The 13,857-nt window shown below is 43.0% G+C and overlaps 2 protein-coding genes and 1 non-coding gene across 9 annotated transcripts; all 3 read left to right on the top strand.

Moving 5' to 3' along the window:
* The first annotated feature begins 1,866 nt into the window (after positions 1–1,866).
* Positions 1,867–9,674, top strand: LOC118385198 (synaptosomal-associated protein 25-like). Of its 6 annotated transcripts, none has more exons than XM_035772166.2 (9): positions 1,874–2,139; positions 3,994–4,068; positions 4,837–4,999; positions 5,837–5,878; positions 6,159–6,207; positions 7,087–7,198; positions 7,503–7,640; positions 8,483–8,627; positions 8,723–9,674. In XM_035772166.2, the coding sequence occupies exons 3-9, from the start codon at positions 4,916–4,918 to the stop codon at positions 8,786–8,788; spliced, it is 636 nt and encodes a 211-aa protein (XP_035628059.1). In that variant the 5' UTR covers positions 1,874–2,139; positions 3,994–4,068; positions 4,837–4,915; the 3' UTR covers positions 8,789–9,674. The 6 variants fall into 6 exon arrangements, with proteins under 6 accessions (XP_035628067.1, XP_035628059.1, XP_035628026.1 ...); XM_035772133.2 differs by having other exon boundaries at positions 1,980–2,139; positions 3,889–4,068; XM_035772159.2 differs by having other exon boundaries at positions 1,981–2,139; positions 3,983–4,068.
* Positions 9,675–9,740: 66 nt separating this feature from the next.
* trnar-ucg (transfer RNA arginine (anticodon UCG)) lies at positions 9,741–9,813 on the top strand. The gene has a single exon. It is a non-coding gene; the product is annotated as a tRNA-Arg (tRNA).
* Positions 9,809–13,809, top strand: LOC118385191 (uncharacterized). 2 transcript variants are annotated; one of them, XM_052525010.1, is made up of 6 exons: positions 9,809–10,324; positions 10,625–10,772; positions 11,285–11,502; positions 11,644–12,108; positions 12,230–12,283; positions 12,373–13,809. In XM_052525010.1, the coding sequence occupies exons 3-6, from the start codon at positions 11,364–11,366 to the stop codon at positions 12,849–12,851; spliced, it is 1,137 nt and encodes a 378-aa protein (XP_052380970.1). In that variant the 5' UTR covers positions 9,809–10,324; positions 10,625–10,772; positions 11,285–11,363; the 3' UTR covers positions 12,852–13,809. The 2 variants fall into 2 exon arrangements, with proteins under 2 accessions (XP_052380970.1, XP_035628013.1); XM_035772120.2 differs by lacking the exon at positions 10,625–10,772.
* The last annotated feature ends 48 nt before the right edge of the window (positions 13,810–13,857 follow it).

Below are 13,857 nucleotides of genomic sequence, written 5' to 3'. Positions count from 1 at the left end.
CATATATGCAGACTCTGTGAGCGAGTTTATAAGGAAGTGTATAGGAGATGTTGTACCCACTGTGACTATTAAAACCTTCCCTAACCAGAAACCGTGGATTGATGGCAGCATTTGCGCAAAACTGAAAGCACATACCGCATTTAATTATGGCAAGGCACCTGGTAAAATGGCAGAATACAAACAGTGTAATTATTCCCTCTGTAAGGCAATCAAACAAGCAAAGTGTCAGCATAGATACAAAGTGGAGTCGAATTCAACAGCTCAAACACGAGACATATGCAGCAGGGTCTACAGACAATCACGGATTACAAAAGGAAAACCAGCCCTCTCGCAGACATTGACATCTTGCTCCCAGACAAATTAAACAACTTCTTTGCGCGCTTTGAGGACAATAAAGTGCCACCGACATAGCCCTCTACCAAAGACTGTGGGCTCTCCTTCTCAGTGGCTGACTTCAGTAAAGCATTTAAACGTGTTCACCCTCGCAGGGCTGCTGGCATAGGCGGCATCCCTTGCTGCGTCCTCAGAGCATGTACAGACCAGCTGGCTGGTGTGTTTACCAGCCAATCAATCCCAGCCAATCAATCCCTATCCCTGCTGTCCCCACATGCTTCAAGATGGTCACCATTGTTTCTGTTCTCAAGAAAGCAAAGGTAACTGAACTAAACGAATATCGCCCCGTAGCACTCACTTCTTCATGAAGTGATATCACCTCCACCCTACCTGTCACCCTAGACCCACTCCAATTTGCTTACCGCCCGAATAGATCCACAGATGATGCAATTGCCATCACACTGCACACTGCCCTATACCATCTGGACAAGAGGAATACCTATTTAAGAATGCTGTTCATTGACTACAGCTCAGCATTCAACACCATGTACCCTCCAAACTCATCATTAAGCTTGAGACCCTGGGTCTTGACCCCGCCCTGTGCAACTGAGTCCTGGACTTCCTGACGGTCCGCCCCCAGGTGGTGAAGGTAGGAAACAACATCTCCACTCCGCTGATCCTCAACACTGGGGTCCCAGAATGTTTACATATCTCGCATTACTCATCTCATATCTATATACTGTCTACTGTATCCTTCACTATCTATTGCGTCTTCACAGCTCTGTCACTGCTCATCCATATATTCTGCACGAATATATCCTCATCCCATTCCTTTACTAGATTGTGTGTATTATGTTTTGTTGTAGAATGTGTTAGACATTACCTGTTAGATACTGCTGCACTGTCATTTCGCTACAGTCGCAGTAACATCTGCTAACCGTGTGTATGTGACCAATAAGATTTGATTTGAATGTTAATTAAATTCATCACTAGATGGCAGAATTGTAGCAACACAGGGAAAACACAAAACGACTTTCTCTCCAATAGGCCAAACTCAATTCCCTTTTTAGATTCCAGATATTTTAAAGTTTTGTGTTTTCCTTTTTTCCGGCAACACGCTTTTGGTCAAACATTCCATACTGCTATGTAATGTAATGTAAGATATAAATTATAGCGCTCAATATTGGCGTAATATTACCTAATACTTAAAACTGTCATTTATTATAATTTAATAAAATAAATGTTCCGTCATATGTTTGTAAATAACTTTAATATTTCTGTTTTATTGCACTTATTTGATTGACTTTTACAAACCAAGTCAATAATAAAGCTGATTGTTATTCTGTTCATCAGCACCACTCTTGACTTCCTCCTCTGCCGACTAATAGCAAATCTTGGCTGCCTGTTAACTTTATTTACACACTGCATAGGAAAAAGGAGAAGGACACTGAAGAACAGCGGCTGATGATTTGCACAGGTACCAGGGCCGTTTCCAGAGCAACGAGAGAACGGCTGTTCAAAAGGGCGTGATCGAAGAAGGAGGACTTGGAGCAGAGCCAAGAGAATTAGAGAGTCCCTTGTCGGGGTGTAAAGTCGTAGACAGAGCCACCAATTGGGTGAGCGGATGGTAATCGGGGCGTGTCATCGGACTTACCTCCGGGCAGAGCCGACTTGGGAGGAAGGAACAAAAACCTCCGAGATGATGCTGAGGGACCTTGTAGATCAATGAACAAACAGGTGACGGATGTTCCAGTTGATTGTTGGGCAAATTCGAGGCCAACACAACCCCTCTCATTTAAGTGAAAGGTAAGTTTAGAGGTGTGTTTAACTGTGTTTATCACTTTATAGACGTAGGCCTAAGTTTTGCGTGATTTTATATTATAATATAGGCTATGTGGAGGTTAAGCTTGACCCATCGCATTGACACTGTTTAGCTATTTATTTATAGCCTAAAATAGTTACAACAAAGTATGGCAAACTCTATTGTTTGATAAGTTTGATAAATGGAAAATCATATAGAAAATCAAAAATATCAGTATCGAGTATTGATGTAAACAAACATGCAGGTTACTTGATACTATGTAAACATTACAGTAATAGATCTTGCACAAGACAATGTGCTGAATCCTCCCATGCCTTGTAGCTGCACACCGTCCTGTTATCAATGCTCTTCCTGAAAAAACAGGTTTTGATAACATAATATTCTCTTATTAGTGTTTTAGTATAGGGGGTAGATTATTAGTCTAGTGGAGATGTACAATGAATGGTATTTACTCATCAGTGGTAATTACTGTGGCATAGCATTTTTAATGCGCCCTCCACTGGCAGTCCTCTTCAGTGGGTAACCATGATCCATGATGTCAGAAAACAGGTCATGCTGTGACCAATCATCTCTGCCCTTTTCAGGGGCCATGCAGGTTGACATTTACAGCAGGTTAACGTTGGATGACTATATCTCTCTGAGCGTGTCGGCAAACACACATGTTGGCAAACAAATAACACACGTTGTGATCAGAATCAGACACGGTATGATACTTTCACAAGTGTGTCAGCTGTTGAATTTGAGGGAAATCAAATATTCCGAAGACTTCTCTTCTGATAGGTTATGCGCTGGTTACGTAATGTTCATTGGCTATGCATCCATTGTTGTCACTCAGTTTATTGAGCATGGCTAGGGGTCTCCCTGGGTGTAGGTTACAGGAGGATGGTGGGTGGTATGACATCTTGCACTTCATCAAGCAACTGTGCACTCATGGAAGATAATAATACACGCTACACCGCCAATGAATCAGCCTTTTAAAAGGCATCAAAAGTGTGTCCTCCAAATGGTACCAATTTTCCCCATGGCTAAGCTATGAATCGGCATGCTTGTCACATTTCAATCGTTCTGTTGTATTCATTCGTCAAACGTGTTATGAGAACACGCTAACTTTACACACTGTGCTGTTGTCTGTGCCCAATAATGTTTGTACCATGTTTTTTTGTTGTTGCCGCTACCACGTTGTGCTGCTGCCATGTTGTGTTGCTACCATGTTGTTGTCATGTGTTGCTGCCGTGCTATGTTGTTGTCTTAGGTCTCTCTATATATTTTTATTTTTAACCCCCCGTCCCGCAGGAGGCCTGTTGCCCTTTGATAAGCCATCGTTGTAAATAAGAATTTGATCTTAACTGACTTGTCTAGTTAAACAAGGTTAAATAAATCAAATAAAAAAAGAACTACCTCTGCTTGTCATATAACTGTGCTGCTTGCGACTGTGACTTTTCTTTTATATTCGGTATTTTCTTCTATTAAAGGCATACAAAAACAGGCACATTACACCCAATACTTCCCAGCTTATTTTAATAGAGCAAGTTCTGTGTCTGAAAGATAGGCAACCCCGTTATGTCTCCTTCATGAGTTGTGGAAATGGCTGCCATTACCATCAACGATGTGATGCGTAGGTGGTGCAGTAGGAGTGCCACGGGAAAGCCTTTGGTTAAGGTGTATTGTATGTCTCACTCTCATCTGTCTAAGGTGTATTGTATGTCTCACTCTCATCTGTCTATCTGGTACAGCAGATACCGTTCACATTGAATCATGGCAGGAGATGGGGAATCTGCGTCGAGATAAAAGAGCTCTGGTTTTTCTTTGGCAATGAAGTTCTCAAAGTCTCATTCCAGGCGTGACTCCCCAGAAAACCAGCTTTTCCTGTGGGTCTCCTTATACAACAACTTCTAGCCGTCATCATATACACAGTACGTGTTGCAATCTTTGCAGCCCTTCATTCCCAGATAAAACATACTGTTGTTAGTTCTGGTTGTCTCTTTTCTTTCCTTCTGTCTTTCTTCCTCCCCCACATCTCTCCCTCTTCTTCTCTCTCCATTTCTTTCTCTCCCTCTCCTCTTGCCTCTCAGCGTGTTGCCTGGGTGAGGCAGGTGGTGATTAATGGTAATTATAAGGATGCTGCTCCGTGGTGCACTGTCAACTCCCTCACAACAGAATGGAAGGAGTGTAGGTGGGATGCATGTAGGTGTGAGGGTCTGAGGAACAAGAGAGGTTTTGTGAAATGAGCAGTAATTATGTTCAGCAATGAATGGAATATGATCTGAAAGGATAGGCAATAGAGGCACAGGGTCGAGTAGGGATGGAAGGGGTGAAGAGAAAACAAGCAGGGTAGAAAATTCAGTAATCAAACTGACATGCCAGGTGAAAATGTTCAGGTTTTCAGAACTATGGGGCTCCAATTGCGCCTGACAGAAAGACTGTGTAGCCACAGGGTTGAACCAACAGACCATGTTGAAATCATGATTGATCCCATGTGTCCTTAATAGTACTGTTCCATGTCCCCGAGCTCACTCAAAGAGCAATGGGTAATTAGAGGGCAAATTTCATTCAGTTAACGGCATTCCCTTCCTGAGTCAATGTTAAACCACATTACTGGGTGTAAGTTTCTGGATAATACTGCCTAGATTTTCTATTTACTGCACTCTGTACTGTTGCACTATTTTCATTGTCTTAACCAGGACTGTTGTCAAAGCCACCTGATGCACTAGCCTTGCCTCTTGGGAAAGAGGCTACTGAGCAAACCAGACTGTGCTGTCGATGTCAGGCAAGATGGCTGCTGACTCACCTGTGAGGAGAGAGCATGAGGAGCTGCAGAGGAGGGCCAATCAGGTGACAGATGAGGTACTGTCCCATATCGTCTAAAGAGCACAAACTCATTTAACTTTGAAATATCAACAACAGAAGGTTCAGTTGAACTTTTAAGATCAATACACAATGTCCCCATAGCCGTTGGCTGTTGACCATTGGCCCCCACAATAAAGGGTAAATCATGCCAGGAGCTATAGAAAAGGTTACCTGCCATACCCGGGCATTGTTTTCAGAGTTGGAACATTCAGAGATTACACAGTGACATCACCCTAAACCTCTCTCCCAGAGGGTTTCCCCTTGGGTAAAGGTTACATGCTGCACGTCACAGCCATTTCCCAGTCCCATTACCTCAGCATCAGGAAATACCATAGAGAAAGTCCCCAGCTATCTGTACAAACACATTCTTGGCACACAGACCACTGAAATTAGTCTGTTTGTTTATAGCCTAAGCCTTGTTGTGTGGAAATATAACAGAACATTGGATCAGTACAGGATGTTGCAATCTCCATTGCAGTTCTATACAAAACAGGGGAAGGGGCAGAATTCAATGAGATGATGTCACCGTGTGTCTTCTAAGATGGATTACCACTGGAAATAGTTTCACAGAGAGAATAGTGTTGTAATTTGTTTACTGTTCCATATTTGGGCAATACAAATACTGTTGTACCTATAAAAGACAGAGCCCTAAGACAGTGCAACATGTATAGTATTAAACATGACTCACACGGAGTGATCTTGACTAGTGCCTTTCATCTGTGGAAGTGGACAGGTTTCCAGCCTCACCCTCAGGATTTGAAATGTTTTCCGTCCTGTATCTAAGGTAACTCAATCCTCTAATGGTGTCCTGTCTCTCTGTCCCTTCTCATCCAGTCCCTGGAGAGTACCCGTCGTATGATGCAGCTAGTAGAGGAGGTATGGGAGTCTCAGCACCTGCCACTCACTCTGCCTCTGTTGACCAAATCCCTAATAAATGACACGTCGTCGTCATAATATAATAATAATAAAATATATGCGTCGTCATTATAATCACATTATCGCTGGTTGATTTTTTTGTTGTTGTTGGGGGGCGGGGGGGCTGCCTATTGATAATGAACTACATTTTAACTGAAGAGTCTTCATTTGATTCAGTTGAAATGCAAAATCATGAACAGCAACATTATGGTGAATCTAATGCCATTTCTGGTCTCAACAGAGCAAAGATTCAGGAATCCGGGCCCTGGTCATGCTGGACGAACAAGGAGGTAATGGAATGGACGTTATATAATCGTTTTCTCTCATTGGAAGATGTGGACATAACATCAAGGTCAATCGTACAACAGCAACCTTAGATGGTCCTTGTTCTTGTATATATATCCATAAGTGAGTGCTCATGTTTTTGTCAGTATACTAGATGTGTGTAAGCTATGTGTGTGTTTGCTTTTGTGTGTATGTACTGTATGTGTGTGTTCCCTTCTGTGTCTCTCTTATCCACCCTGCTCATGCTCCCCACCTTCCCCATATGGTCAAAGCAACTGGACCGCATCGATGAGGGAATGGATAAAATCAACAATGATATGAAAGAGGCTGAGAAAAACCTAACAAACATGGCCAAATGTTGTGTCCTGTGCATCTGGTCCTGCATCAAGTAGGTCTGGCCTGCTCTGAGGACATCTGTCATCTGTGTGTCACCTGAGTGCCCGCCAGGCCAACCCGGCAACTAGAACGTCTGTCTGTCTGTCCATCCATCTATCCAGCCTCTGCTCCAGGCCATGATTTATTTTGTTTTGTGTTTTGATCCATTGTGAGATTGGGTGACTAGAAGTCTGCACCAAAGTTAACCACAGGAAAATGATGGTCATGTCCCAAAATATGTGTGTTTTACAAACGGTACATCTTCTACCCACACAATACCAGGCATTTTATGGACTTGTGCGGACCATTATTAAATCATTTGTGTCCTGTTCTCAGTTTTGGGGTTTGCACCATATTTGCTCAATTGCATTATATTTGACCGGCGGCTTTTGTCAGTTGGGTGCTTTGGTGATAGAACAGTTTTGTGTTATATTACGTTCTCCCTCATTCTCCCGACTTTCCTCCGCCTCTCCCATTCCTACCCTTCCCTCACGTTTTGCGTTGTCCAGAGCAACTGGAGCGGATTGAGGAGGGCCTGGACCAGATCAACTCGGATATGAAGGAGGCTGAGAAGAACCTCACAGACCTGGGCCAATGCTGCGGTCTGTGCTCCTGTGATAAGTAGGTGTTGGCAGGTGGGAGGGGTCATGAGTGTCAGGAGCAGATTGGGAATCCATGGTTCCTTCCTCAAGTATTAATGCGCATGTTAGTGTGCCAGTCTTTACACTTTGTTTGCCAGTTGCCACGCATCAGACTCCTACTCGCTTTCCTTCCTCAACATGCCAGGGCTTAGGTCAGGAGATTGTTTATTTCATGCAGGTGACCCTTTGTTGTACTCTGAGTTAACACAATGTACTGTGATATGAAGCTCTGTGTGTATGGCTGTGTGATGTGCTCTATCCTGTCTGGCTCTGCCTCTGCATAGGCTGAAGGACTTTGAGGAGAGTGGGGCCTATAAGAAGGTGTGGGGGAACAACCAGGATGGGGTGGTGTCCGGCCAGCCGTCCTCACGCGTGGTGGATGAGAGAGAGCAGATGATCATGAGCGGAGGCTACATACGCAAGTAATAATGGTCAATGGCATGACGAACCCAATAGCAAGGCAACAAATCCCAACCAATGGAATATACTATATATATATAATATAATAAGACGTGCCCTCACATTTCCTAAGAGAACGACGGCTTATTGTTGTTGTGCACACACAGTAGGCATATATCACACCATTATGGATATGGGCTAATAATTCCTGGGTTTCTTTGCATAGAAAAGTCTTGGGTGGGCCGCCTAAGCCTTTTTTGGGACGCTAATTCCAAACCCTGTTTAAAAAAGTAATCTAGACAAAAACAATGAATTCAGTATTGAGTATTGATTTTTTTTTTTGTAATTTTTGAGCATAAGAACACAAAAATGTGCTTCACCATACCCACCACCAAAGCCCATTTTTGATGCAGAAAAAACCCTGTACTGTCTGCCTGCAGTCTGCACATATTTATTTGGTTTACAAATATTTTATGATGAATCTGGCCATTGCATTGATTTGAGATAATCCAGCTATGCCCAAAACAGGTTTGAATCTCTAAAACTACTACTTGCTCATTTTACTGTATAGCTTCAATGTGGCAGCCAGGAGATATGTACTCTTGTCTATAACACATTGACATGTAGAACCAATCACTGGTCATGTTTTGGAGGAGCACCTGGCCAAACAGAGGACATTTATAAAAACCTAGCACCTCCCTGAATGCAGGGAGAATACTCCTTGCAAAAACAACAATGTGCCGTAAACTTTTGTTAAATGTACAAACTGATGACTGCAAATTATACATTCTGTTGATGTGTTTTCTATCTCTGTCTGTCTGTCTGTCTGTCTGTCTGTCTGTCTGTCTGTCTGTCTGTCTGTCAGGGTGACAAATGATGCATGTGAGGATGAGATGGAGGAGAATCTGGGACATGTAGGCAGCATCATAGGCAACCTGAAGAGCATGGCACTGGACATGGGCAATGAGATCGACACGCAGAATGTCCAGATTAACCGCATTCAGGGCAAGGTCAGTCCTATAGTACCTGCCATACAGACATTTATTCAATAACAATACATGACCAATTCTGTATTGAACATTAATCTAATGTGTTGGTTTTACAGGCCATCCACAATGTATACCGCATCGATGCTGCCAATCAGAAAGCTAACAATCTAATGAAAAGATAAAGAGGAAGATTGTCCTTCTCTGCTGTGTGATCTTATCTACTCCCTGTCTGTCTTTCTGTGCCAATATGCGTCCAGTGACCATCCACCCACATAGAAAACCTGCCAAATGATTGTGTATGCTGTATCATAAATCCTGAGCAGCAGGGTACACATCATTATTCATACCTGGCTCTAGATTGACCCTAGCCTGTTTGCCAGTCTCTGCCACATGACGAAGAGTACAAGGAGTGGAATGCTACCGAGACTTGTACCCAGATGGCCTGGAGACCACACTGCCGCCATCTGTTGGCTCGATTGTTTTCTGAAAACGAGAAGCACACCCTCTCCGCTCTTTCGCCATCGTCCGCTCGCTATCCTTCCTCCTTCGATGCAGAATGGAGCACCAGTGGAATTGGGTTGCTCTGCTTGTTGTCACCAGGAAGACTAAAGTAAATAGGAAAGGAATCAGCATTCGGTGTCTGCTTTGCTTTTAACACGTGAATGAGGTTTGCCTGTCAATGATGACTATAGTTTTTAAAATGCACTTTATAGCTCAGTTTTCGTTTGTATTTATTTAACTCAACAGTTGCATGACGGTAAACATATTCTCCCATATAGGCTGTGTTGAGGTTGTGAACTGGACTTAACATCTACATGTGTCTAGCAATTGATATGTTTTAGTTTTGATTAGACTATATTAGCGCTTCGATATAGCGGATGTGAAATTTGGTTTCCGTCACACAATTTCCTAATTGTCATAACATCAAGTAGACTCACACCCCCCTCCCCCTATTGCATCCCTCTGATGTTGTGGTGTTCCACTATATAATTTTGTATACAAGATAAATATGGATTTATATTGTAATTCTGTACATAAAATATTCAAATGCATAATTATTTATGTTAACACAGGTATGTTTTTGTTACATAGCTAGCTACGGTTAATTTGAGAGTAAAGAAACCAGATTACATAGACCGCGTGGCCTAATGGATAAGGCGTCTGACTTCGAATCAGAAGATTGAGGGTTCGAGTCCCTTCGTGGTCGTTTAATTTCTTAAGTCTTACTTATTGAAACAGGTTCCCAATGTGATTACATAGGTAACGTGTCGTGTTTCTTGTAGCCCAGGAAAGGAAGTATCTCTGACATATAACGTATACTTTGTTTTAGATGGACTATTATACGATTTCCGCTCCTGTACGCTATTTTCTTATAATTAAGTAGCCTAGTATTGAAAGCCTTCGTGTGTTTTAGTAGCAACATGACTTGGTTGAGAAATGTCACCACGGGTTGTGTACTCGTTCAACCCATGAATGTGCGTTATTCCGTAACAACTGCAGCAGTGATTGATGCACGTTGAACTGTAATGTGGCCATTCCTGGCGTCATACCAAATTCCTATTCTGGTAAGAGTTCGTACATGTTGCGCTCGTGGCCGCCGTGGGTCATGGAAAAAGCGCGATCAGAGTCTGCGCAACTCAGCATTCTTCTCGTCGTCTGTGCGAAGTTTATGAAGCTACACTGCAAGAGGAGGAAAAAAAAAACATTCGTCAATATTGGTAATTCCGGCTATATCCAATGAAACATAACTTCACACTTGTTATTGTTAATTACTAAGCTAATTGAAGTTATAAATATATATAAACAATCTGCAAACAAACGCGGACGACCTAGCTAGCCAGCCAACGTTAGCTAGCTAGCGACCGACATTAGCCAACGTTCCTTCAAAATGTTAGCTACTATAGTTAGGCAGAATGCATAAAACGCTCGCAATTGTCTTATCAGTTTATCTATAACACATTGGTAAAGATCTGCGTTCGTTTTCTAATTTGTATTTTGTCCCCTTCGTTGCATGGCAGGATGCACGTTTAACGTGGTTGGAAACACTGGCCTTGGACGTTGTTCCGCAAAACATCAAAGCAAAATAGCTAACGTTACTGTAGCTGGTTAGAAGGGGGCTCAACAAAGAACCAGGAAGCATAATGCTCATTGGCCTAGCAAGAGAGTGTGAGATTGAAGCTACTAATTATACAAATGGTTAATTTAAAGACAAATAGACACATTAATTTCCCATGCAGAGTTGTATTTTTATTTATTTTTTACAATGAACTGTTGTCAGGTATTCTCCTCAATAGTAAATCATGGTGTCCTCACTACTGAAATGTATGCCTAGCATCATTTTTTAAAATAAAGTGATTGATTCATTGCAGAAGTGTTGTTTTAGGCACGGATCCCTGGAATACCCGTTGATTACGGCATATTCTTTTCCCAAATAATAAAATCTCCCCCAAACCATTCTATATATGCCATTTAGCAGATGCTTTTATCCTTAGCAACTTACAGTCATGCGTGCATACATTTTTACAAAGGCATGGTCCTGGGAATCAAACCCACAACCCTGGTGTTGCAAGCACCATGCTCTACCAACTGAGCTACATGGTCTTTTATAACCATAATGTCTTTACACAGCGATTCCTATCAGTGGAGTGCAGTGTGGTTTACATTTTGTTCTCCTGCAGGCTGGCAGTGCCAGGGGTGGTGCCCTCACAGGTATAGGTGGCTATCTCTTGTGCGTGTAAACAGGCCTAGGGGTGCAACATGAATTTCAAATTCACCTATAGCGAAATAGAGGAACTTGGGGGCAACTTGCCCATGAAGAAAAGGAAGTCGCGCTTCACCTTCGATGAAGTCCATCTGCTGCTGTCTGAGGTCAAAAGAAACAGGCACATCCTCGTAAGTAAGTACCTCCACTCAGTGTGTACTGTGTGCATGAAGCACTTAATAGACATATGTTCACTTTGCATTTGTATGTCTCTTTTATTCTCTGCTTGCCTTTTATTCCTTGGAGTGCTATTATCTGCATTTTTCACCGCCACAGGCAAGTTCAACCAAGGCGCCTCGTCAGACCTGAGGAAGCGAACATGGGCGGACATCGCGATTTGCATCAACAAAATCAGCGAGTGCCAACGGGAGGTCATGGAGATCGTCAAGAAATGGGCGGACCTAAAGTGTGACGCCAAGCGCAGGATGGTGGCCATGCGAGGGCCTAACGGTGTCCGTATCTCCCAGAACCTGTCGCCGGTGGAGAAAATGGTGCACGAAATACTAGCCATGTCCCCTCCGAACAAGGCCACCATGGGCAGTATGAATCATGAACCTGAGGAGAAGGACTTTGGTGACATGTCAGAGATGTCGACTCGCTCCTCTGGCACCTCTAATGGTATGGCTGGCCTTCATCATATGGGTATGCCTGGCACCAGCCCCCACGCCATAGGCTCGTCTATGTCACCTTTCTCAACTCGAGATAAAGATATTGGCATGTTTTCTCGGATGCCATTTGGCCGTGAGTCTTTTCTATATTCAGAACAACATTTGTCCTCTTCTCTTCGCACTCAACACAATATGTTGTATTGATTTTTATTATCTCCCTTGTCATATTTGTTATTTATTTTTTGTCCTTTTAGGGGATCCTTCTCAGTCGTCTCGTGATTTTTCATTCATGACACCAGTCGATGAAGGTAACTCTTTTCTCTCTCGCTTTATTGTTGGTAAATGTGTTTGCACCCATGTTTCTGTGTGTATCACATCGTTTGTGTATTACCCGTAGACAACAGTCTGGGATTTGAGGACCTAGAAGAGGAGCCACGGCACATGGGCTCCTTCCGCCCTCCTGCTGAGCCTCGTCGCACCTACTCCAGATTCGTCGCCGCTTCCACCGCTGTGTCTTCCTCCATGGCTACTTCCTCGTCCTCCCTCCCAGCTCCCTCCTCTTCCTTTCTCCCTGCTCCTCCCTCCTCTTCTACCTCTCCAGGGTCAGTCATGGGACAGGGGGCAATCCGGAAGCAGCTAGCCCACAGTGCCTCCCTCAGTCTCAAGGAGCAGCAGGCCACTACTGCCCTGCTAGGGGCCGTGTCGGGGTCTCTGGGGGCCCTGGCCCAGTCCGTGCAGCAGCTGGTGGAGTCGCAGCAGGAGTTTGTACGCGACTCCCTGGAGATGCAGCGAGAGACTGTGAGCGTCCTGCGAGACTTCTCCACCAATGCCCTGGCTCTCCTGCGGGACAAGGTCAACGGCCACCCGCCTTCTTAACTCCCAGTTCACCTACAGAACCCAACACAACATACACACGGACCCTACCTGTGAAGTGCTTGCCTGTGGACTGAGATCATGTCATTAATACTGTTTGCAGATTCACATTGAGAATGAGTATGCTGCCACTAGTATAGAGTACTGAATAGCAGGAAGCCAAAATAAAATGATGAATATCTTTATATACTGGAGATGAGCTTTCTAACTAGTGACTGTTTTGTGAAACTTTTGATGATAAAGAGATCCACGTGTCATGGTTCCAGAACTATGGTAAATTACTTTTTTTTTACTGAATGGAACAAGAGTGGACATTGCAAGGATGTCTGTCAAAGAAAAACTTGTGCAATACTCTAAAAATTATTTTTGAGGGTAAGCGAACTGTTTATCTGAGCCTGTTTTGTTTTACATGGTCTCATTTGTAGGTTTCCTCTAACAAGTATGCAAAGACTGGTCATCCAAACACTTCAAGCATAACCAGCCACATTTCTAGATTAATTTGAGTCAAATCGATTAGATTACACACACACAAAAGAGCGGCACATACATGTGGAAAGTATGAATGAGGTTTCGTCTGCCAACCTCTCATTACTATCCAAAGGTTAGGTGGTTTGGTTTTTAAACTGGCAATAAATCCCACTACAACTACGAGACGACTAAATAGAAACTGGCCATATTTGTAGCATTTGCACTTCAATTTAATGTATTTTCATTTTGTATTGAGTTTAAATTATATTGAGTGTCCAACTTTTTTGGAAAGTTTTGAGAATGTTTTAGATATATTTTGTCAATGCTGAAGAAATGTTTTTATGAAAAGTAACCTTTTCACTGAACTTCAATTAACTTTTGTTTTTCCAGACTGAATGATTTTTAAAACATTCTCTAGACTACTGTACTGTAACATGTAATATGTGACTCCTTCAACCAAATCTTAAGAATAAAACAACCTGTTTTGAAATGATTTGTTCCTGGAGGCAGTGAATGAACGAATGGGTTCTGTGATCAGTCA

This window comes from Oncorhynchus keta, chromosome 1 (genome assembly GCF_023373465.1).
Source record: "Oncorhynchus keta strain PuntledgeMale-10-30-2019 chromosome 1, Oket_V2, whole genome shotgun sequence".
Lineage (NCBI taxonomy): Eukaryota > Metazoa > Chordata > Actinopteri > Salmoniformes > Salmonidae > Oncorhynchus > Oncorhynchus keta.
The sequence above is the reverse complement of the archived record's forward strand: the minus strand, read 5'-3'. Positions and strand labels throughout refer to the sequence as shown.